This window comes from Tursiops truncatus, chromosome 4, assembly GCF_011762595.2.
Source record: "Tursiops truncatus isolate mTurTru1 chromosome 4, mTurTru1.mat.Y, whole genome shotgun sequence".
Lineage (NCBI taxonomy): Eukaryota > Metazoa > Chordata > Mammalia > Artiodactyla > Delphinidae > Tursiops > Tursiops truncatus.
The window spans coordinates 12,533,381-12,558,482 of record NC_047037.1 but is presented as its reverse complement, the minus strand read 5'-3'; the positions used below and the strand labels follow the sequence as shown (position 1 = coordinate 12,558,482).

Here is a 25,102-nt window from a genome sequence, read left to right as displayed (position 1 = left end):
TTCTTTTAAGTTTTGAGGATATCCCATAGCCACAGACTTGTCCAGGAGGTGAACTGTGGATTTGGGGGGAGGCAGTCTGATAGAGCTACTGACCCCAGGAGTCTGGGAGACTTTGCGTTTGCTCCAGTACCTCCCTTCACTGTCTGGAACAAGTAACTTCGCCTTCTAAGCTTCAGTATTTGCCGAGATGTAAAATGTGGATAAAAATACTACTTACCTAATAAGAGGTTTGGTACCAGGATTACGTGAGACTTTTCACATGTGCCTGGCATGTAACAGACACTCAAAAGATGGTAGCTATTTGATTATTTTGTGGTTGTTTTATGTTTATTTTCATTTTTTTTCTAAATTGTCTCAACTCTTGACTCCAACAGCATGTGAGGATTAATTTTTCATATATTAGAAGTTTTCAGTATTGGGAAGAAAGCTGTGTATGAAGTCACATCAGATTTTTCTGAATAAAGTGTATTTCCCAAGTAGAATACTAATAGAATGCTGAGTTTGTAGTTTAAATGTGAAAAAAATCTGCACAATTAGTATTTTGGGGGGTTTGGGGATGACTAAAAGCAGAGAATGCCTTTCTAGAAATGGTGATGGTTTTCACTAATGGCTGCTAAAACATCTTTAGGTTTACTAAAATGTTGCTTGTCTCTAGATTAACATTTTTCCATTATAAATTATTTATGAAATGAATATGAATGAAAGGAGACAACCTGTTCTGTGCAGCTGTCAAAACTAACAAGTGTTTATCGATTGCCTCCTATTCCTTGTCATAGTTAACTTTTGAGCACTTATTACATGCTGGGTATGTAGGCATTAAGTCTTTTACGTTTATTAACTTACTTTTTCAGACTCTAAAGATAACGAAGTTAAGTAACTCCCTCAGGGACACCCACCAATAAGAGGTAGAGTGACAGTTAGACTCTGAAAGCCTTACTTTGTTAATTGTGTCTTGACATGCACCCTTTGGGAATACATAGGGAAGGTGGACTAATAAATTGACTATCTCAACACAGTACTATAAATGCAACAAGCACATTAGCGAATTCTGCTTGTGGGAATTCTAGGAGGTTTCACAGGGAGAAGACCAGAAAGGAGGGTGGGTGCTAAAGGCATGCCAGGCAGAGTGGGCTCTGCAGAAGCAGATGCACGGAAGAGCATTGGTGCTTGGTAAGAGAAGGGCCATGTGTCTGGATCTTAGTGTGCAGTCGGGGAGAATGTGATAAAGGTGTGACAGGCTGGGTTGTCAGGATGGAGGGCTAACAAGTTTAGACCTCATCTTGTAAACTTTGAGGAACTTTCTGAATTCTTTAACCAGGGCAGTGGTCAAATTGTTATCATGGTTAACTAAATTAGAAGATGCCAGGTGCAGGGAGGACATTTAGGAGGTTGTTTTAAGCCCTCAGGGAGAGTTGATAAAAGTCTTTTGCCCCAGAGCAGTTGCATTGGGCTTGGAAGAGGCAGGGATTATAAAAGACCAGGTGAGTGTGGGCGTGTGGGAAGAGAACCCAGCAGGTCAGTGCTCATGCCATGACTTGGGACAGGGGCAAGGAAAGGGTTGCTTTGGAGGAAAGACGTGTTTAAAGTGTTTTAGAAAATCCAGGTGGAATTGTCCTATAAGTATATACTGATCAGCAAATTGGCGCTGATTGGAGTCCTATGGTTTAATAGGCCTATCTCGTAAGTATTAGAGGACTTAGCTATTTTTGCATATTATGGTAGTATAGTTAGTTTATTTTTCATTAAGCCTTCATAGTAATATCTGCTATTCCTGACAGATTATTGCCTACAGGGTTCAGATAATACTACAGTAATTAAAAGCACAATGTGATATTTTGGGAAACATTTTTTAAAAATGCCAAATGTTTAAATTTTTAAGTGTGTAAATATCTGCCCAACTTCCTGTGAATCATGTGAACAGTTCTTCAGTTTGATAGACACCTCTGTTTTCTAATTGATTGTATTTCTGTGTTTTGTTAGGACTGTCATCTTTATTTCATTACCAATTTTGTAAATTTATGACTCTACAGCCTTGGTATTTGTAAGTCAGGTGTCCTGTTGGGATAATCCATTCTGCTCCAGCGGATTTGTGAACATTACTTCCTTGGGACTGTGCGATAGTGGGAAATGAGTGGACCTGGGGTCAAAAGAGCTGAGTTCTTCCATGGCTGCCAGTAGCTCCTTCACTCCACCTTTTTGAACAGCCATTTTCTTACCCATGAAGACAAGGAATTGGACTTGATGGTCTGTGAATTCTCTCCCAGTTCTAAGTCTCACATTGGTTCTCAAATATTTTAGTTTTTAAGAAAAAACAAAAGTTCCCCTCCAAAAATGAACTTGTCAGCTCAATTTATTCTATTTTACTTAGTGATAAAGATAATCTTATTGATGAAGTCTTATTAACATAATAACTAGGGCTTCCCTTGTGGCGCAGTGGTTGAGAGTCCACCTGCCGATGCAGGGGATACGGGTTCGTGCCCCGGTCCGGGAAGATCCCACATGCCGCGGAGTGGCTGGGCCCGTGACCCATGGCCGCTGAGCCTGCACGTCTGGAGCCTGTGTTCCGCAATGGGAGAGGCCACAACAATGAGAGGCCCACGTACCGCAAAAAAATAAATAAATAACATAATAACTAAACTATTACAGAAACGATAGTACTTTTATTTCTACTTTGATATTTGAGACTCTGGTTTTCATACCTTAAGCTTTATCTCACCAATGAATATATAGCACAGCAGGGTGATTTGGATGCTGTATTCTTATACTGTGGTGAATTTTAACCACTTACCTGACATAAACTTTTAAGACTGTTCACTACTCTGGTATAGAAGTGCTACAGAGGCCCTTTTATTCTTCAAGATACTATTTTTCTAGGACCAGAGGTCATGTATTATAATATTAAGAAAAAAGTTTTGTCTTTGAATGACTTTTCATCAGAATAGAATGTGAAAATGAAGTTCTAGAATTCTTTAAAAGTAAAGCATTTTGGTTCAGAAAGGAAAAAGATTTTTGAAATTAAAAGTATACAAACTTTCTCTTGCACATTGTAACCCTCAGGGAAACTGCAGGTAGATTGATTATAGAGGGTTTGAGAGAGAGAAGAGACACCTATGAATAGGTAATATTAAATAGTTAAGCATTCTAAAATGAGTTGATTGAATCAGTTTTATTTTTAATAGGGCTAGAATGTTATTTTTTTTAATCTGTAAAGAATTTATGCCTCCAAGAAACTAGACTGCTTTGCTTTTGCTATTTGTGTACCTTATAATAAATAAAGACTGATGTGGTACATAGTGTTTTTGAATAAGGAAGCTAAGTGGCCTTAAAGTTGGTTAAATCAATTCATCTTAGGAGCAGAGAAGCATTTTGATTGTGAGGAGGATAATTGCAGAGAACTCTGAAGAGGGAGGAAAAAAATGCAACCTCATAGATAGGATTATCCAAGTGTGACTCTGCTGTCAGTCTTTTAAATTGCCTTTTGAAATCATTTATTTGGAAGTTAGAGGAAAAAAAGCCCTTTGTTACACTGCTGTTGACTCAACTCATCTTGAACATCTGGTTTTTCTCAGGGCAAATACCCAATTAGTTTTATGATATTTTGATTTTAAAAGAAAAAAATTACTCACTTTTAGTGAAATTGGAAGATAATCAGGAAGTATGTATTACCTTTGTCCTTTTTATGTCTCAGGCTATAGTTACTTAGTCAAGATGTTTATCTTGTCCATTTTGTATTACTAAAAAAAGTACAGGATTTTTCTCATAAGCCTCCTGGAATACTTAAAAACCAATATTAATAAAATAATGTTTTTAAGTTACCAGGTGGAATATGTGAAGGTCAAAAATAAAATTGAAGTCTGTTCTAAAATTTAATAAATCTGAATCCAGTACATCAGGAAAATAATTTTAAGGATCCACATTTTTAAAATTTTTATTGAAGTTTAATTGACCTAAAACACTGTTAGTTCCAGATACACAACATAGTGATTCAGTATTTCTGTACGTTACAAAATGATCCTCACAGTTACCTTCTGTCACCATACAAAGTTACTACAATATTATTGACTATATTCCCCATGCTGTACATTTCATCCTCCTGACTCATTTATTTTGTAACTGGAAGTTTACCTCTTAACCTCCCTCACTTATTTCACTCATCCCGTCCACCCCATCCTCCTCTGACAACCACCTGTTTGTTCGCTGTATCTATGAGTCTGTTTCTGTTTTGTTACCTTTGTTCATTTGTTTTTTAGATTCCACATATAAGTGAAATCACATGGTGTTTGTCTTTCTCCATCTGACTTATTTCACTTTGCATAATATCCTCTAGACCCATCCATGTTGTTGCAGGCAAGATTTCTATTTTTCATGGCTGAGTAATATTCCATTGTGTGTGTGTGTGTGTGTGTGTGTGTGTGTGTGTGTGTGTGTGTGTGTGTGTACACGTATATATACATCTTTATCCATTCATCTAGCATTGGATACTTAGGTCACTTTCATATCTTAGCTATTGTAAATAACACTGTGATGAACATAGATGTGCATATATATTTTCGTATTAGTGTTTTTGTTTTCTTTGGAAGAATACCCAGAAATAGAGTAACTAAATTATATGGTATTTCTATTTTTAATTTTTGAGCAACCTCCATACTGTTTTCCATAGTGGCTGCACCAATTTACATATCTAACAACCGTGTGCAAGGGTTCCCTTTTCTCCGCATCCTCTCCAAAACTTGTTGTTTCTTGTCTTTTTGATAATAGCCATTCTGACAGGTGGGAGGCAATATCTCATTGTGGTTTTATTTGCATTTCCCTGATGATTAGTGATGTTGAGCATGTTTTTTCAAGTGTCTTGGTCATTTGTATGTCTTTGGAAAAATGTCTATTCTTGTCTTCTGCTTACTTGTTAATTGGGTTGTTGGGTTTCTTTTGCTGTCAAATTGTATGAATTCCTTGTATATTTTGGATTTTGACCCCTTATCAGATATATCTTTTGTGGATATCTTCTTCCATTCAGTAGGTGGTCTTTTTGTCTTAATAGTTTCCTTCACTTTTTAGTTTGATGTAATTTCATTTATTTATTTTTGCTTTTGTTTCCCTTGCGTGAGGAGACAGATCCAAAAAAATTTTGCCAAGATCTAGGTCAAAGATTGTACTACCTATGTTTTCTTCTAGGAGTTTTATGGTTTCAGGTCTTACATTTAAGTCTAATCCATTTTGAGTTTATTTTTGTATATGATATGAGAAAGTGGTCCAGTTTGATTCTTCTGCATGTAGCTTTCCAGTTTTCCCAACAACATTTATTGAAGAGGCTGTCTTTTCCCCATTGTATTTTCTTGCCTCTTTTGTCATAGATTAGTTGACCATTTAAGTGTGGGTTTATTTCTGGGCTCTCTCTTCTGTTCTATTGATCTGTGTGTCTCTTTTTGTGCCAGTACCATACTGCTTTGATTACTGTAGCATTGTGGTATAGTTTGAAACCAGGGAGCATGATACCTCCAGCTTTGTTCTTCTTTCTCAAAATTGTTTTGTCTATTCTGGGTCTTTTGTGTTTCCATACAAATTTTAGGATTTTTTGTTTTGGTTCTGTGAGCAATGTCATTGGTATTTTGATAGGGATTGCATTGAATCTTTACATTGCCTTGAGTAGTATGACTATTTTAACAGTATTAATTCTTCCAGTCCATTAGCATGGTATATCTTTCCATTTCTCTGTGTCATCTTCACTTTCTTTCATCAGTGTCTTTTAGTTGTCCAAGTGTCTTTTACCTCCTTGGTTAGATTTATTCCTAGGTATTTTATTTTTTTGATAATTTGCAATTGCAAGTGGGATTGTTTTCTGAATTTCTCTTTCTGATAGTTCATTGTTAGTGCATAGAAAAACAACAGGTTTCTATATATTAATTTTGTATCCTGGCTCTTTACTGAATTCATTTATTCTAATAGTTTTTTTGATGGCATCTTTTAAGATTTTCCATATATAGTATCATGTCATCTGCAAACAGTGATAGTTTTATTTCTTCCCTTTCAGTCTGGATTTCTTTTTATTTCTTTTTCAAGGAGCCACATTTTTAAATGAACTTTTGTGTTTGCTTTTGTGGAAGAAGTGAGTATGACTGAGGATGAAAAGCAGGGGCCTTGGTAAAAGCGATGTTGAATATCAGTCTTAGATTTCAGCATATGGGAAGTGAAACCATAAAGAATGACTGGAGTGAATGTATGTTATCACTGTTGGAAGAAAGGATAGCTTCCCGAGGGGACTCTGTGAGGTAGAGAACAATCTTCTGTGGACATCCGGAGCAGAGCTGTTCAGTATTTGTTGCACAGTCCCACTGGGGGGCTCCAGGGAGATTCTTGGGGGGCTGCGGACTGATCCAGAAACTAAAGTTCTCTGCTTATAGACCAATGCCACCCAATTTCATGTCAGCTGAGGACAGCCTACTCAGTAAGTTATAAAGGGGCACAGTTCTTATTTCAAACTGAAATTAGCAAGTACCTGAAGTTTGCTGCATATTCAAATACATGTTCTTCAGATAAGTGTGGCTTATCACTGGACCTGGGACTAGACATGTATTTAACAGACTTTCAGTGAGCTTTGGAAGTACATAGCGGGGGGAGATTATAGGCCAACAGACTGGCATGGGCAGGCACAGGTAAGCATACGTAGAGTACTGTGGCTCATTGGGGTCCTGCAGGTGCTTCGTTTAGGAGCAGAGGGGAAGCAGAGGGAGAGGGAACAGCAGGAAGATAAATATTATTGCTTATATTCTCATGAAAGAGGCTCTTCACATCAGGAAGTGGTACAGCTTTTTTGGTAAGTCTTACAGTATCTATATCAAGAGTTAAGAATTAAAACAGAAAAAAAAGACAACAGGACATTATGGTAAGGAAATAAGTTGTCCATAAAGTTTTCTATTCAAGGATATTTTCTATTCAAGGATATTTACAATAGCAGAACGAAAAAACAGGGGTGGAGGGAAGAGCAGACAGTAGGACCTGCGAGGAGCTGGGGATGGAGCAGCCACTACAGTCTCTGCTCTCTAAAAGCTTACATTTTGGTGGGCTTGGGGGTGAGACAGGGAAGCTATTGCACAGAAGATAAACAATTAAAAAATGTGTATTGTGACAGATGGAGGGAAGTGCTTTGAAGATTAATAAAGTGTGCTAAGGGCATTGCAAGAGACAGAAAGTGGTGCTATTTTAGGTAGAAAATCAGGAAAGGTAAGTTGATATTTGGGTGAAGACCTGAATGAAGTGAGAGAGCATATTATACAGAAATCTGGCAGAGGCGTGAGGAGAGACATAAGTGAGGGAGGTTAAGAGGTACAGACTTCCAGTTGCAAAATAAATGAGTCATGGGTATGAAATATACAGTGTGGGGAATATAGTCAGTAACTACGTAATATCTTTGTATGTGACAGGTGGTGACTAGACTTATAATAGTGATCATTGTGTAATAGAAATATTGCATCACTTTGTTTTGCACCAGGAGCTCACAGTGTTATAGGTCAATTATACTTCAACAAACAAATTCATAGAAAAAGATTTCAGTTTTGTGGTTACCAGAGGCAGGTGATGGAGGAGGGGGAATTGGATGAAGGCAGTCAAAAGGTACAAACTTCCAGTTATAAGGTAAATAAATACTAGGGATATATGTACAACATGATAAATATAATTAACACTGTACACTGTACATTATATGTGAAAGTTAAGAGTAAATCCTAAGAGTTTTCATCACAAAGAAAAAATTTGTTTTCGTTTCCTTTAATTTTTTATCTATATGAGATGATGGATGCTCACTAAACTTATTGTGATGATCTTTCCATGATGTGTGTAAGTCAGGTCATTATTCTGTGTACCTATAATAGTGAGGCAGACATTTTCTGCAGTTGAGAATAGCATAGGCAGTTTAAGACTATGGAGAGGAAAAGGTAAAGGGAAAAAAATCTGGCAGAATGGCATTCCAGGCAGGGGGACCAGTATGTGCAAAGGACCTGAGGCTGTTGTTTAGTGAGTTCTTAGACTGGTAAGGAGCACATTGTCCCCGAGGCAGGGCAAGCTGGGAGGAGAGTAGGTGGTGTAGAACCTTGGAAACCATGGTGAGGACTTAGGACTCGATTCTTCTGCACAAGATGCAGGCCATTGTGGAGACTAACGTAACTTGAGTTTAGAAGGATCATGCCAGCCTGTGAATGGAGAACATACCAGGGGGTCAGGAGTATAGAAGTTGGAGACGTGATAGGAGGCTACTGAAATAATCCAGACGATATACGGCTGGCTGGGGTCGGAGTGAGAAGTGGCTGATGTGGGCTATATGTTTAAATAGAGGCTACAGGAATGGCTGATGGATGGACATGGGATGTGAGAAAGAGAAGAGTTGTAGGTGACCATAGAATTTTTGGTCTAAACAGAAGTATGGAGCTGCTGTTTATTGAGATTGGGAAGACGAGGAGAGCAGGCCTGGCGGGGCAGGAGCGTGTTGAGTTCAAGTTTAGACGTGTTAAACTTGAGTTGTTGTGTGACATCAAAGTGAAATGTTGACTTGGCAATTGGGCAGAAAAATTTGTAGTTCAGAGTAGAATTTGGGGTGGATGTTAGAAAAGTGGGTCATTAGCCTGTGAAAGAACCAGGGAGTAGTAGCTGGAAGTGGAGTGGAGGCCTTCCAAGGAGAGAGCAGCTGCCTGTGCCAAGCAGTGCTCATGGTGACCAGGGCATTTGGTGATTTTGACCAGCACGTCCCATTGAGTACGAGGGGCTGGAAGCCCCTGATGAAAGCCTTGTCGTGGGCAGGCACAGAAAGATTAGCTGGACGAGATAATGTGGCCAAGGAAAGGTTTGTGTTTTAATGTGAGTTATTGTGATTCTTTTATGCTGCTAGGAAAGTTCGAGTGGAAAGGGGGAAATTGTTGATTAAGAAGATGGTGGGGACAGTTTCAGGAGTAAAGCCACTGAGTAGGTGAGAGGAGGTAGGAGTCAGCACACAGTGAAGGATTTGGCTTTAATAAGAACATGGACAGTTCATCTGTTATTGTGGTTCCCAGCCCCAGATTCACATCAGAACCATATGGAGTGCTGAAAATATGCTGACACCTGGATGCCCCCTTAGACTGGTGAAGTTACAGCCTCCAAGCTGAGGCCTTGGCCTTGGTGTTCTCTGAAAGCTTCCCCATGTGCCTCTTGTGCACCTGGAGTGGGGTGGGAGGGTGATGATTGATTTGGTGGTAAAACCTTGGGGAAGAGCTCTTGATTCTTCTGTTTTTTTCAGTGCAATAAGAAGCAACATTATCAGCTCAAAGCAGGGAGAAGGAGGGGAGAATGCTGGAGGTTTTAAGAGGTTGTGGCGGAGCTGCCTTGGGGAGTGAGAGGGATTTAACAGGTGAATGTGGGTGTGAGAGGGATTTAACAGGGGAATGTGGGTTGGCCAGGCCACACTGGCACTCACTGTGAAGTCTGATTGTACATTTGAATGTGACTTGTCATGTTTCCTCCCAACTGCTTGGACACAGCAGGGAAATTAGAGTCAAATTTCCCAAGATTGGGGTTCTTGATACAGACGGTCTCCAGTCAAAATCCAAATATGAGGGCTTCCCTGGTGGCGCAGTGGTTGGGAGCTCACCTGCCGATGCAATGGACACGGGTTCGTGCCCCGGTCCGGGAAGATCCCACATACCGCGGAGCAGCTGGGCCCGTGGGCCATGGCTGCTGAGCCTGCGCGTCCGGAGCCTGCGTGTCCGGAGCCTGTGCTTCGCAGCAAGAGAGGCCACGGCAGTGAGAGGCCCGCGTACCGCAAAAGAAAAAAAAAATCCAAATATGAGCATGACTGTATTTCTTTTCCTGTGGAACAAAAGTCTTTCCCCGTATACTTTGAGCTACACTATGCCAGTTCTTTATATGAGCTACGCTATGCCAATTCTGAGTGTGATGGATAAAAATCTCACCTCCCTTAATTAAGGACTATAGAGTACTCTTTTGTTCATTGGGGAAGCAGAGTGCTCTTTAATTTGTTTTCCTGGAGTGTTAGTAACTTAGTTTATATCTCTAGGCATTAAATTCCACTTTTTGTAATTAATGTGTTACTTATATGTGCTGCTTTTCCTCTAGAAATCTACATCTATATTGGAATTTTACCGAGAACTTGGATTGCCACCAAAAGAGAAAGTTAAAATCTTTAATGTAACAGATAATGCTGTAATTAAACCAGGTAATCTGAGGTCGGGGAGAAGAGGGAGGTAAAAATACCCAAATATGTGATTTGTTTAATGTAAGCCCTTTCAATAAAGCTGAATTCACAGTACAAAGTCCCAAACATTTATTTTTAAATATAGAACTGTAACTGATTTAATCACTAGGGACAAACAAGTCTTTTTCTTTTTTAAGTGGAAAGAACTGTAGAGAATTCTTTGTTTTCCATGAAAGAGGGAGGAACACTTTTGTTTTTAATGTACAGAGAGTTTCACATTTGGAAAAGCCACTCCAAATAAATAAACGAACTTTTAAAATGTGAAGTTCACTGTTTATAGGCTGGCATTTTATTAAGTGAAGAATAGACCCTCACTGAGATAGGATAATTTGAGAAAATGTAGCCTGAAACAGGAAAGTGACTGACCATAGCACCTTGAAAAAGTAAGATTTGGCACTATGATTATATTGGTTCATATAGTTAATGGCATTTTGATGTCTTTGAACTTCAGAAAAGCTCCCTATCTCTTGAACTTGAGTTCTCTAACAAGTAGACTGTAGAAGGATGTTTTAAGATTTGATATTTTAATACCTGAACTGAATTTCTTGAAGTAGAATACAATTGCAATAGGCCTGATTAATAGGGGCAGTAGAGTCAGCCTTGATATAACTTAGAATTGAAGGTAGTTTTTGAAGTGCAAGTTTTTCATCTTTGAGGTAAAGTACATGGAATTAAACTAACAAGTATAAAAATTAAGTCCACATTAACTTTTGCTGTAGCACAAACCATATGATATTTTTTGTGTGGGGGGGTGAAAAATGGTCAAATATCAGCAGTTCAGGTCATTCAACCTTGTAGAAATTCGGTCACTTTTTAATCTCCCCTATTTTTTCTTAAATGAAGGTTTTTCTCTGCCCATATAAATCCACGTTGGGTCCTACCTTAAGGACACTAAACCTACAGCACTTTACTCCCTGTTTTAAACAAACAAAAATAGCTTTTGATTACATTCTCTACTACATTGGTTCCAGCTTTAAAAAAAAAGTCTTTTACTGGATGATGTTAATGTTGATTCCTATTTTTGGATAACTTGTCTCCAATAGGAAAAAAAAAAAAAAGACTTGATCCAGCCCCAGTGTTTTTTGAGTCATTCTCTTATTTTTATTTTCCTTATTTGAAATAGTAAATACATCTTAACATATTGTTATTCACAGAAACAACCAAGAATCTCATGTATTTACCAGCAGGAACAGTGTTGTCACAGGAGTTGCCTGTTTCAGCCAGTATCATGTTGGCCTCTGTGAAGGCACAAACGCACCAGTGGCCGTGGGCTGTTGGCCACTCCAGCACCATGTGCCCCATACTTCAGCCTACATACAGTCCATTAAAATACATTTGTTGAGCAGTTTTATTATTTTATTGTTGACATTTCTAATAATTAAAATTGCAGAAGAGACTCTCCTGACATTTTGAAATCTGATAGCTAGAAGGCTTCCTGTATGTAGTTTATGTTTAATGAAGTTGTTTTTGGGCTGATTTCATACTGATTTTTTGTTTTCTTTTCATAAAGGCACTCCTCTTTATGCTGCTCACTTTCGCCCAGGACAGTATGTGGATGTCACGGCCAAAACGTAGGTCCACGTAACAGGTTTTTTCCTTTTGTTTTCTTTGTATATTAAAACACAGCAGAGTGAGTGAAAGAAGTGCAGCCTTTCAAAGTCAGTGAATAAAGGATAAGTAACCATTATTCTCATTCATAACTCTAATCCTTAATGTTACTGATGGTACTGGTTTTTAAATTGCACCGAATTAGCTGTATGTGAAGAGTTCACTTTGGGTTACATCTTTTAAACTGAGATGTGTGCTTCTTGAGATGGGATTAAGAGAAAGGTCCATTACTGAGTTCCCACAAGGAACTCATGTTCCTTGTGAGCTGCGCCCACATCTGTTTGAAGACGAAAGGCGGCATTTGGTTTGTTGGTGAAAGATAAGGGAAGCAGTTAAATTACAAACATCTTGCACTATTTGCGATAGTTGTGCTTAAGGTTCCCCTAAGGTAACTAACTGTATAAAGCGTTTGTGGAACTGTGTTAAAATCCTATCATGAGCTGAAAGAAGAAATAGGATTACACCTTAGGCGTCTTCAACAGCATGGCATCATCTCTTAGCACTAGAAGAGACCTCTTCCATAAAAGCAAAATATTTTGTCATGTGTAAACAAGGGTTCAAATTTGGTAGAAATTAACACTTAATTTTCACTCTAACAGAAATGCTGACTTTGAATCATACTTATGTTGGGTGGTGGTATTTGGGGTACTGTAGTTTTTTTTTAATATCTTACCATCTGTTAAGATAAGCCCAGTACTGGCTAGATAATCTCCAGGAAACTTTAAATCTTACAGAAGTATTTTTTCAAAAATCAGTTGAGGTTATCTCACTATGGAATGAAGTCACCAAGCCTTTAAATGTGTTTATATAGAAATTGTTCAGGCCATGCACATATGGTCACCTTATCTTTGATAAAAGGAGGCAGGAATGTACAGTGGAGAAAGGACAGCCTCTTCAATAAGTGGTGCTGGGAAAACTGGACAGGTACATGTAAAACTATGAGATTAGATCACTCCCTAACACCATACACAAAAATAAGCTCAAAATGGATTAAAGACCTAAATGTAAGGCCAGAAACTATCAAACTCTTAGAGGAAAACATAGGCAGAACACTCTACGACATAAATCACAGCAAGATCCTTTTTGACCCACCTCCTAGAGAAATGGAAATAAAAACAAAAATAAACAAATGGGACCTAATGAAACTTCAAAGCTTCTGCACAGCAAAGGAAACCATAAAGAAGACCAAAAGACAACCCTCAGAATGGGAGAAAATATTTGCAAATGAAGCAACTGACAAAGGATTAATCTCCAAAATTTATAAGCAACTCATGCAGCTCAATAACAAAAAAACAAACAACCCAATCCAAAAATGGGCAGAAGACCTAAATAGACATTTCTCCAAAGAAGATACACAGACTGCCAACAAACACATGAAAGAATGCTCAACATCACTAATCATTAGAGAAATGCAAATCAAAAGTACAATGAGATATCATCTCACACCAGTCAGAATGGCCATCATCAAAAAATCTAGAAACAATAAATGCTGGAGAGGGTGTGGAGAAAAGGGAACCCTCTTGCACTGTTGGTGGGAATGTAAATTGATACAGCCACTGTGGAGAACAGTATGGAGGTTCCTTAAAAAACTACAAATAGAACTACCATATGACCCAGGAACCCCACTACTGGGCATATACCCTGAGAAAACCATAATTCAAAAAGAGTCATGTACCAAAATGTTCATTGCAGCTCTATTTACAATAGCCCAGAGATGGAAACAACCTAAGTGTCCATCATCGGATGAATGGATAAAGAAGATGTGGCACATATATACAGTGGAATATTACTCAGCCATAAAAAGAAATGAAATTGAGCTATTTGTAATGAGGTGGATAGACCTAGAGTCTGTCATACAGAGTGAAGTAAGTCAGAAAGAGAAAGGCAAATACTGTATGCTAACACATATATATGGAATTTAAGGAAAAAAAATGTCATGAAGAACCTAGGGGGAAGATAGGAATAAAGACACAGACCTACTAGAGAAAGGACTTGAGGATATGGGGAGGGGGAAGGGTAAGCTGTGGCAAAGCGAGAAAGAGGCATGGACATATATACACTACCAAATGTAAGGTAGATAGCTAGTGGGAAGCAGCCGCATAGCACAGGGAGATCAGCTCGGTGCTTTGTGACCGCCTGGAGGGGTGGGATAGGGAGGGAGACACAAGAGGGAAGAGATATGGGAACATATGTATATGTATAACTGATTCACTTTGTTATAAAGCAGAAACTAACACGCCATTGTAAAGCAATTATACTCTAATAAAGAAGTTAAAAAAAAAAAAAGAAGAAATTGTTCAGGGACTTCCTCGTGGCTCAATGGTTAAGAATCCGCCTGCCAATTCAGGGGATACGGGTTCGAGCCCTGGTCTAGGAAGATCCCACATGCTGTGGAGCAACTAAGCCCGTGCGCCGCAACTACGGAGCCTGTGCTTTAGAGCCCGCGAGCCACAACTACTAAGCCTGTGTGCCACAACTACTGAAGCCCGCGCACCTAGAGCCCATGCTCTGCCACAAGAGAAGGCACTGCAATGAGAAGCCCACGCACCGCGATGAAGAGTAGCCCCCACTAGCTGCAACTAGAGAAAGCTGGCACGCAGCAATGAAGACCCAACTCAGCCAAAAATAAAAAAATTAAAATTAAAAAGATAGAAATAAATTGTTCAGTATCAGTTGTTAGAATCCACATGATCTAAGCTAAGCTTAACTCCAGATATCAGCTCTTGTCTATGTGGCTGGCAGGATCTTAGTTCCCCAACCAGAGATCAAACCCCGGCCCACGGCAGTGAAAGTGCCCATTCCTAACCACTGGACCACCAGGCAATTTCCCAGCTCTTGTCCATTCTTGTTTCGTGTTCTATCAGCATAGATGGTAGTTTCACTGATTTATGTGCCTGTTTTGTTTTTGGAATATTCTGACTGAGAACTCTTTGAAAATGAACAGTGGCCCACTGGTGCTCTGGGTTAACCTTAGAGTCACAGTGACTGAGACAGAGCAGCTTCTTATATCCAAGGAAACCAGATAAATCCAGCATCGGTTTCTTAAATGCGGTCAGATATTTCTTCACTTCCACATTATTACTGCCTACTTTTAAATACGGGCCATTGCACACAGGTCCTAGGGGCCTTAACTTTTTAATATTTATTTATTTTTGGCTGTGTTGGGTCTTCGTTTCTGTGCGAGGGCTTTCTCTAGTTGCGGCAAGCGGGGGCCACTCTTCATCGCCATGTGCGGGCCTCTCACTATCGCGGCCTCTCTTGTTGTGGAGCACAGGCTCCAGGGGCGCAGGCTCAGTAGTTGTGGCTCACAGGCCTAGTTGCTCCACGGCATGTGGGATTTTCCCAGACCAGGGCTTGAACCCATGTCCCCTGCATTGGCAGGCAGATTCTCAACCACTGCGCCACCAGGGAAGCCCAGGGGCCTTAACTTTTGATTAGCTCTTTCGAAGTGGAGTGGGCTAGGTTGGCGGTGGAGTAGAGGAAAGTGGGGCCTCTTTAAAGAGACTGTGAACCTTCCTCTTTTTCTCCCTGCTTCCTGATTGTTGCGAACTCATTCCTAATTGCTGGGGTGTCTGAAATTACTGGTCTTTTGGAAACGTTTGTCCTGCCTACCCTTGTGAAGAAGTCAAAATATTGGAGCTGTAAAGCTTTGGTTTGAGTAAGTGGGGAGATGTGTGTGTTGTGAATCAGATGGTTTTACTTTTTAAATGCCTGAATTATTACGTATGATAAAATGCCTCATGGTAATTTGTTAATTTACACACAGTTAATAAGGTGTGCATTCCGTTACATATTTTACAGGGTAAATGAGATATTCAGGAAGCCCTGCAAAGTCGGATTCCTTTGTTAGCAGATGCTCTGTGGCAGTGTTTGTGACTAGCTTGGGTTGGAGCCTAACCCTTTCAGTGCCTGTGTTCACTAGATGCTTTCATTTCATATGCTACTGTTGGGTTTCCTTGGCTTCCTAAAAGCTATTTTTAAAACTTCAGGCTTCTCCTTGTGAGTGTAAAGTGGAAGGAGAGTGTGTTGGTTTTGTTTTGTGTTTTAAGATCGTGTACCTAGAAAACAAGAGTGTGTACAGCCATGTGCCAGCCTCAGGACTAGATGGCTGATGAGAGCTGGGAGAGTAACTAACCCTGGGATTTAGAGTAATTGACATTCAATTCTGGAAAAGGGGTGCCTGCATTTGAGAAGACCCTCATTGTTGTGTGGGTTGCAGTACCGTTTTCTGTTTGACTTTGTGTAGCATGTGCACTGTACTCTGGTGTGCGTACCTTTTCGGGGTATTACTTGAGATCAAAATGAAACAGACTTTGACCTTTCACTAAATGTTGCCAATGGCTGCAGCTCTTGGAGCTGGCATGTTATTATGGCCTCAGGATGCTTGTAAGTGCTTCCGAATTTACAGAGCTCTGTCCTCATGTGGAGATGTTTTGGATTCCTCCTGGGTGCAGGCTTATTAGGTCTCAGCTACACCCAGTCCTGGTGGAAGCTGTCTCTTTGCTGTTGACTTTCCTGTGCATGTGTACGTGCACGCACACATGAATTTGCTTGCTTTTCTTTTTCCTTTTTAAATTCTTTTACATCCTTTCCCTGATGCTTCTCATTTTTTGGACAGTTCCCCCGGCTTGGTGTTTTAGCCCTCACAGCCAATGAGAATGTTTTTTTTCCTTGTTAACTGTAAATGGAACCATTATCTTTTGGACATAGGCTCTGAGTTCTTGCAGTCTCTTGGTATGGCTCACTTACAGCCAGAGATTTTCTACCTTGTCCTCCATTTTCAGCCCCTGTTTTAAAATTTTGAAACTTCTGGGCTCCATTGTCTTTATTATTAATCCTGTTACAGGTGCAAACACTAGAGAAAAAATGGTGCAGTGACATGGTTAGGTCAGATGAGGGACATGGGTTCACAGCCTGGAGCATCATTTCCCACACTTCAGTGGGCTTCACAATCTCCCCTACCTCCACTCCCCCACCAATCTTCAGATTCATTAGATCTGGGGTAGTACCTGAGAATTTGCATTTCTAACAAGTTCCCAGGTTGTGTGGATGTTGCTAGTCCAGGGACCACACTCTGAGAATCACTGGACTGGAGAATAGTCAGGAACTCACCAGTGGACCTTCTTTTCCTGCTGCTCCTTTACCCAGCACAGAGTCCCAGTGCCTGCCTTTTCTCAACTCTACTCAAATTATAACATGAACATCTGTTTTAAAGCAGGCAAGTCTAATTAATCCAGTTTCAAATAACATTGCCAGTAAAAGCAGGCCTTTGTATTACCCACATTTTAGTTAGCATGAAACTGAAAGCTGGTCTCCTTAGTAACTGGCTTCATCATCTCCTTTCCATTAGAGATGAATTTGTTTGAGACATTTTTCTTAATTGAAATTGTTCATTTTTCTCATGTTGTAATAGTGATATTTAATGGTTAAATCTATACTTATATTTCAAGTTTTTTACCTTATACCTTCAATTTTAATTGCTGGATTAAATATACTTTAGAAATAACTAACTAAATAAGAAAAATTAAAATGGAAAAGTACTAATTTAAGAAAATACAATGTTAATAGAATCTTTCTACTTCAAGAATGAAATTGTCTGCAGACATTTTCTTTTTAGTGACCAGTAACCAACAGTAGCACCCTCTTGAAGCCTTCCTTAAATTTTTAAAATGTTCCTCTTTCAATGATTGCATTGGGAAATCTGCTTACACTGAAAGATACATTGTATTTACCTGTGCTGAATTTGGATATAATTTTCTATATAAATAAGTAAATTTACCATTGTTGCATTAGAGTGTGAGGTGAATATATATTTACTAGAGTTCTTTTTAATTTTTACTTTTAAACCAGAAATAGTTTTTTATCTAAAAGGTCTGAGTATACAAATTTAGATTATATGGGAAAGATCTTTACATCTAATATATAAAACCATTCTAGCAGAATAATTTTTCACAGTTTTCATTATGCTATAAATAGGTAATAAGGCCCAATCTTTGAAATATGTCAGTTTTATGTAATTTATTCTAAATAAAATTTAAAGTGTAGCACATATATTGATACGTTCCCCACACCACCACCACTACCCACTTCCTATACTAGGACCCTTTTAAAGATTATATTCTTATTCTGTAATTATATTCCACCATAACTTCTAATAGATGATGGGTTTGGGGGCCTAACATTTTCCCTTTCTTTCTCAGTTTTGAGGAGGAAACCTCTCTAGATAATATATAAAGAGTGGGTGAGATAAAGTATGACTGTTGATTCTACCCTCAACATAGGATGTTTAGTCCATTGTTTTCTGTTGAATCCTAGCAGTGCTTATCTTAACTTGTAGAATTTTTCCTTTTTTAGGGAACGAAATCAGAAAAAAATTAAAGTAAGATAAAAATAAAACTGTAAAAATGCATTCTGCAGTGTTTAGGAGAAAATGTTAGGTCCCTGTCTCAAAGGACTTGAAGGACACAGGTGGTGATGCACCCATAACGGTGGGCATGGGGGCACTTTCCTGCCAGGTGTCTCACTGAACTTTGAATTCATGACAGTGGCAAGCCTAAAGTAATTTCTTGAATCCCAGATTGAAATCAGAAAACAGCTCATTCAGCTACTTCTTTCTGAGTGAAAGATAATCTAAAACTCTATGAGTCTGGGCTAATGAAAACAACCCATACATTTTCAGGCACAATCATATTACTTTAATAGCAATTTCTGGCGTAATCTTACTTTTTTTGAAGTTAACAGTGTGCTTTAAATCCTCATTACCCTTTGGCCTCAAAATAGAAAAATAGGTGCTTACTTTGATAATGTTATCCATGGTAGTAAAACTGAAAGGAGTTGGGGAGAGTTAATTTGGGTTCTTTCATTAAAATATCAAAATGTGTACAGAAATATTGTCCATCAGAGCCTTAAGGTGATTAAAAAGCCAGGTAGGTTCTTAACAAAGCAAAGGCTCTGGGCTGTGTGAGCAGTCCTGCACACTGTTCAGAGAAGGTTGCCTGCACGTGGTCGGAAGCCTTCCCCACTAGCTTGTTATTCTGACTGGTGGGTGTTTGCTGGGAACTCGGAGGGAAAGAAGGTGGATGCTGCCTTCAGGGAACAATTGCTCTCCAGCCCTGCACATTTGCAATTTTATTCATTTTTAATAAGTTACTTTATTTACTATTCAAAGCAGTAAATTTTTAAGCATACAGTTTTCAAAATGAGTAAACTGTAGAGGGAAGTAGTCTCTAAAAAATAATCCCTCTTCAGTCAAGTCAAAATGAGTGTCTCATCAGCGGTGGTCTAGGGAAAGCATGGATCTACTTCTCAGCAGCTCTGTGACCTAAACAGCTTTCTTAACCTCTCAGTCGCCTCATGTTTAACACAAGACTAATTACAGCACCTACCTCATAGCCATGTTTTAAAGACTGAATGAGATAATGCACAGAAGGCTCTTAGCTCAAGATCTGGGACATAGTGAATGCTCAGGACTATTGGCTGCTATTGCTATTGGTGATATTACTGTTTTTTCATTTGTTTCAAAATTTTAAAGGAAAAATCTGTTTTCCTCAATAGGAAATATCTTTTTAAATGAATTAACAACATTAAGTCATTAGGAATTAGATTGTGGTATTTTCTAATACATCAAATTGTTGCCTCTTACTTTAGACTGTTTTGTATAGCAAAGTAGTAGCTTTACAAAACACTCTAGGTGGGCTTCCCTGGTGGCGCAGTGGTTGAGAGTCCGCCTGCCGGTGCAGGGGACACGGGTTCGTGCCCCGGTCTAGGAAGATCCCACGTGCCACGGAGCAGCTGGGCCCGTGAGCCATAGCCGCTGAGCCTGCGCGTCTGGAGCCTGTGCTCCCCAACGGGAGAGGCCACAACAGTGAGAGAGAGGCCCGCGTACCACAAAAAAAAACAAAAAAAACAAAAAAAAACACTCTAGGTAATTTTAAGAATACATAATACCTGCTACATCAGGAATTTACAGTGTAATGAGGATGCCCTTGAAATAACTCCATGCGTCTCTGATATGCTACTTTATTTTTGCTTTACTCTATTTCTCAAGAGGCAGTATGACCTGGGTTAAAAGCATGACCAGATACTTTCATTTACCAGGCATTTGACCTTGGGCAAGTGGCTTAACCTCTCTGGATGTGGATTTCATTATCTTTAACATAAGGGTTTGGGAGTAAATGGTTTCTAAGGTTCCTTTTTTTTTTTTTTTAATGTAGGTTTTTGTTTTCTTAAGTATAGTTGATTTACAATATCGTGTTAGTTTCAGGTGTACAGCAAAGTGATTGAGTTATACATTACATATCCTTTATCATGTTCTTTTCCATTATGGTTTATTACAGGATATTGAATATAGTTCCCTGAGCTATACAGTAGGTCCTTGTTGGTTATTTATTTTATATTTTGTAGTTTGTATCTGCTAATCCCAAACGGCTAATTTATCCCTCCCCACCCTTTTCCTCTCTGGTAACCATAAATTTGTGTTCTAGGTCTGTGAGTCTGTTTCTGTTTTGTAAATGTTCACTTGTATCATTTCTTTTTTAGATTCCACATATTCTAAGTTTCCTTTCAATTCTAAAAATCTGTTTCCAAAAAATAATCCCTCAGTTTTCCAAGTGGCATAACTCACTGTTTTCTATATTAATGAAGAAGTAATACTCATAAAACTGTTGTGTCTTTCCATGATATTGCAGAATTATTTGAGTTTTTGAGTTTTCTTCTTTGAGAAGAGCAGACTGAACTCAGGACAGCAAACGTGGTGTTCTGGGTTTACTTAGAACAGCTGGAAAATGCTCCCTCTGTAAGAGGACTCAAAGAAATCACTGCACATTTGGCTCTTCGTACTATTGAATGAGCTAGATTTGATGTCAGAAAGCTGTGAGCGGTCCACTCTTAGCAGTCAGTTGTTGGTAAAAATGTTCCCAGATATTGATGGGAGCTTTATAGTTTTTAGACATAAACAGAATACCTGCAGTTCAGGTCATGCTGTCACAAATTCATCCTGGAGAGTAACAGCCATACAGATCTTCCATGCCAGCTTTTAACTGTATGTGAGGGGACACAAAGCAACTGGAAGATTCCACCATGACTTACCTGTGTGCTCAGGAGCTGTTTTATATCACTGATGGAATAGGTTTAGACAACAACACTGAGTTGAGTAGAAATTGACTCCCAGCATTTACAGGGATCTTCAGTGGCAAGGGCAAAACTCAGTGATGAGAATTTTGAAGGAATTTCCTTGAGGACTCAAAATGGATGGACTCGAGAGCACTCCTCACCTCATGGACATTTTGTTTTATCTGCATATAAAAGTGTATCCAGAACCATGCAGTCAAAGGCAGTTTCCCACAAAGTGGGGAAATACATGATGGGTTTGTATTAAAACCTTTGTGTCTGCTGGTAGACATTTAGGCATTTGTCAATGTGACAGGGAAATGAAATTCATAGTATTCTCTAGAGATTTATAGAATGCAGTTGGAAACACTAAATTATGCATTCTATTCTGCAAGATTCTTACAGTCAAACCTTTAAGCCCCTCCTTGCCTTTTCTTAATATAATCTTCATAAACTTTTATAAAAAACAAGCCCATTATACAGCATTTGGAAACTACAGGACAAAATAAAGGAAATAATCATCTCTCTTCCTAAGACACAGTTATAGCCAGTAACAAAATTAGTCTGAGTTCTCTAGGTAGGGCACTAGGGTTAGATGCTGCACAATCCCTGCACTTCATGAACTTAAAGTATAGTGAGGAAATATACCCAGAAACAAGGGCAATAAAGCCTAAACTTAAATCGCATCTCTGAGATTTTTTGAGGAAGTTTTGGTTTTAGCAAGTATGAATGCTCTAAATAAAATAAATTTTTTATGTTTTCCTAATTTGCAGATATGTTTCACTAAATTTGGAACTTCTAACATTGTGTTCTTAGCTGATATGAATTTTCCTTTATTTGTTTTTTTTCTGCTGTCATTAAAAACTGCAGCAGAAAAGGGGTGGGAGAGATGAAGTACGTTATGTGTTTTATATCCTATTTAGTAAAGTGAAGGTATTATTTTATGTGACTTGTGAAAACCTTATGTTTGAACTCTGCATGGGTTTGCTAAATGTAGATTCATTCATATCTTGCTTTTTGTTTTGTTTTTGTTCTCCAGTTGGGCAACAACTGAGAGAAACAACAGAATAGACACCTGTGCCCCCTCCGTGGAGCAACAGGTGCCCTCTGTTCTCCGTAGTCTCAATTCAGCCAGTGATTTGTCACATCATGTGTGTCTTACCCTTTTGTTTAAATGTTATTTATTGAAGAGGCTCCTGTAGTACACAGTATAACAACATGATGTGTTCTAGAACTAGATTGAAAAACAGTCTGTAATTGGCTGACAGTAATTAGCAGTTTCAGGATACCACTTTGATTTTGTAATCGTTTGCTGGTAAAATGAGCTGAATTATCTTCCTGTAATTTACCTGGAGTGTTTTTTACTGGTGCACACATGCATGCTCTCTCTTTAAGCAGGAGATGAATCAGTTTGAGAACTCAAGTTACCAACAAACTTTCTACCAAGAATGACCAGTGTTAGAATGCCGTATTTTGAAAACATGCTCATTTTAGATTTGGCATTGCCAGTCCGTTCCCTTGTTTTCTTTAGTGTTATTTGCCAGGGCTTCCCTGGTGGTGCATTGGGTAAGAATCCACCTGCCAATGAAGGGGGCATGGGTTCGAGCCCTGATCTGGGAAGATCCCACATGCTGTGGAGCAACTAAGCCCATGCACCACAACTGTTGAGCCTGCGCTGTAAAACAACTGAAGCCCACGCACCTAGAGACCCTGCTCTGCAACAAGAGAAGCCACCACAATGAGAAGCCTATGCACCACTACGAAGAGTAGCCCCCACTCGCCACAACTGGAGAAAGCCCACGTGCAGCAACGAAGACCCAGTGCAGCCAAAAATAAAATAAATGAAATAAATTTATAAAACATTTTTTAAAATGTTATTTGCCAAACAATATCATAAGTTCAAATGACTCTTTAGGTACTTCTTTTTTATTTTTAAATTGCAAAGCATTTATTTTTCAAATATCAATATATTCTAAAATTCAGCGTTAAGTAGAAATATTTGTTAAGTTTCTGAAGCAAAATTTCAGTAAAATATTTGATTATCATAGTTTGCCTTCTTAGATGTTAACCTTGCAAAGTTTATAGTGACTTTTCAATGAATATATGTTAAATTTCTGCTTTAGCTCTTTGATCAAGCATAAGCATTATTTTGAATTTTGGAGGCAAAAAATCAATTATGTACAGGCACGCCTCGGAGATACTGCAGTTTGGTTCCAGACAACGGCAGTAAAGCGAGTCAAGCTTTTGGTTTCCTAGTGCATATAGAAGTTATGTTTAACACTGTACTGTAGCCTGTACAATAGCATTATATCTAAAAAAACAATGTATGTGCCTTAATTTAAAAATACTTCATGGCTTAAAAATGAACGAAATATAATGCCATTTTCAGCGACATGGATGGACCTAGAGATTGTCATACAGAGTGAAGTAAGTCAGAAAGAGAAAGACATATATCGTATAATATCACTTATATGTGGAATCTAGAAAAATGGTACAGATGAACTTGTTTGCAAAGCAGAAATAGAGTCACAGATGTAGAAAACAAACTTGCGGTTACCAAGGGGGGAAGGGTAGGGTGGGATGAATTGGGAGTTTAGGACTGACATATATGCACTACTATATATATAATAGGTAACTAATAAGAACCTACTGTATAGCACAGGGAACTCTACTCAATGCTCTTGAGTAGGTGGTGACCTAAATGGGAAGGAAATTTTAAAGAGTGGATATATGTATATGTATATCTGATTTACTTTGCTGTACAGCAGAAACTAACACAACATTGTAAAGCAACTATACTCCAATAAAAATTTAAAAAAAAAAACAACTTCATGGCCAAAAAGTGCTAATCATTATCTGATCACACAAGGTTACCACAAACCTTTCAAACTGTAAAAACCACTGTATCTGCGGAGCATAATAAAACAAGGTGTGCTGGTCAGTGTACTCCATGTGATGTGTTCAGTTGATTAATGTGAAAAAAGCTACATTTAAATTATTCATATACAAATAACTTTTGACATGTGATATGATATTATTCGACTGTTATATTCTATACATATTCGTATTATTTTTATGCTGGTTTCTTGAGTTATCTAAAACAAACCATCTTAGTCATGTGGGCTTACTTCAATCCATTACTCTCTGATAATTCTTTGTTAAATGCATAGCAAAGTCCTTGTGGAAATTACATAGTTTTCAAAATCTTTTGTTATTGGTCCTTTTTGTAAATGTCCTGAACTGGGCACTATTTATTTAATAATAGCTAGCTTTATTAAATTAAGGGAACACAGCATGAAAAATATGTTGACATATTATCTAATGAAAGGCGGAAAAAGTGTTCATCTTAAGAGTCTATAAAACTAAGGCTGGTAGAGTCTTACAATTCATTCTAGCCCTTTCCTTGTATCATTTGTCCTGATATATTTGACAGAGATAAACTCTAATGCTGCTTGAACCTTAGTGTCGTTTCTACCTACACTGCATAATGTTTCTCTAGTTAGCAGAATTTGAAAATAGAATGGTTTTGTTTAAAAATTGAAATATTAGATTTTTTCTCTGATTTTATTTCTCCATTGGCTTCTGATTCAAACCTTGAAACCAAGATCCATCTTCTAAACTTGTTCAGCATTTAGAGCATTATTACTGTTTTATTTTGTGTTGTATTGTATATTGCTGCCTAGCACATTACCCTAAAATACAACAGCCTAAAACAACAAACATTTATTACCTCACAGTTTCTGTGGTCGTAACTCCCAGTACAGCTTAGCTGGGTGCCTCTGGCTCAGGGTCTCTCACGAAGCTGCAGCCGAGGCAACAGTCAAGGCCGTGGTCATCTCAGGGTTCAACTTGGGAAGAAGTGCCTACAAACTCATTAACATGGCCACTGGTGAGCGTCAGGTCCACAGTTGCTGGCTAGAGAGGTCTTTGCTGCATAACTCTCCATAGGATAGCAGCTGGCTTCCTTCAGAACCGAGAGTGCAGAGATGGAAGCCAGTGTCTTTGTAACCAAGAGTCAGAGGTGACATCTCATCTCTTCTGCCATAGTTTATTCCTTAAGAGGTGAGTTGCTAGGTCCACACAGACTCAAGGGGAGGTGATTGATCACACAGGGGCATGTGTACCAGGAGGTGGGTTTTTTCAGGGGTT

The 25,102-nt window shown here is 38.7% G+C and overlaps 1 protein-coding gene across 2 annotated transcripts in view; it reads left to right on the top strand.

Moving 5' to 3' along the window:
- The window catches only part of MRPL3 (mitochondrial ribosomal protein L3), a 44,774-nt gene that overhangs the window by 4,619 nt on the left and 15,053 nt on the right, over nt 1–25,102 (top strand). For both annotated transcript variants that reach the window (XR_012331292.1, XM_004318341.4), the window contains exons 5-6: nt 10,099–10,198; nt 11,748–11,808. Coding sequence is in view for 1 of the 2 variants with exons in the window: in XM_004318341.4 (XP_004318389.1) it covers nt 10,099–10,198; nt 11,748–11,808 (161 nt within the window). In the remaining variant the exon portion in view is untranslated. The remainder of the gene's footprint in view (nt 1–10,098; nt 10,199–11,747; nt 11,809–25,102) is intronic.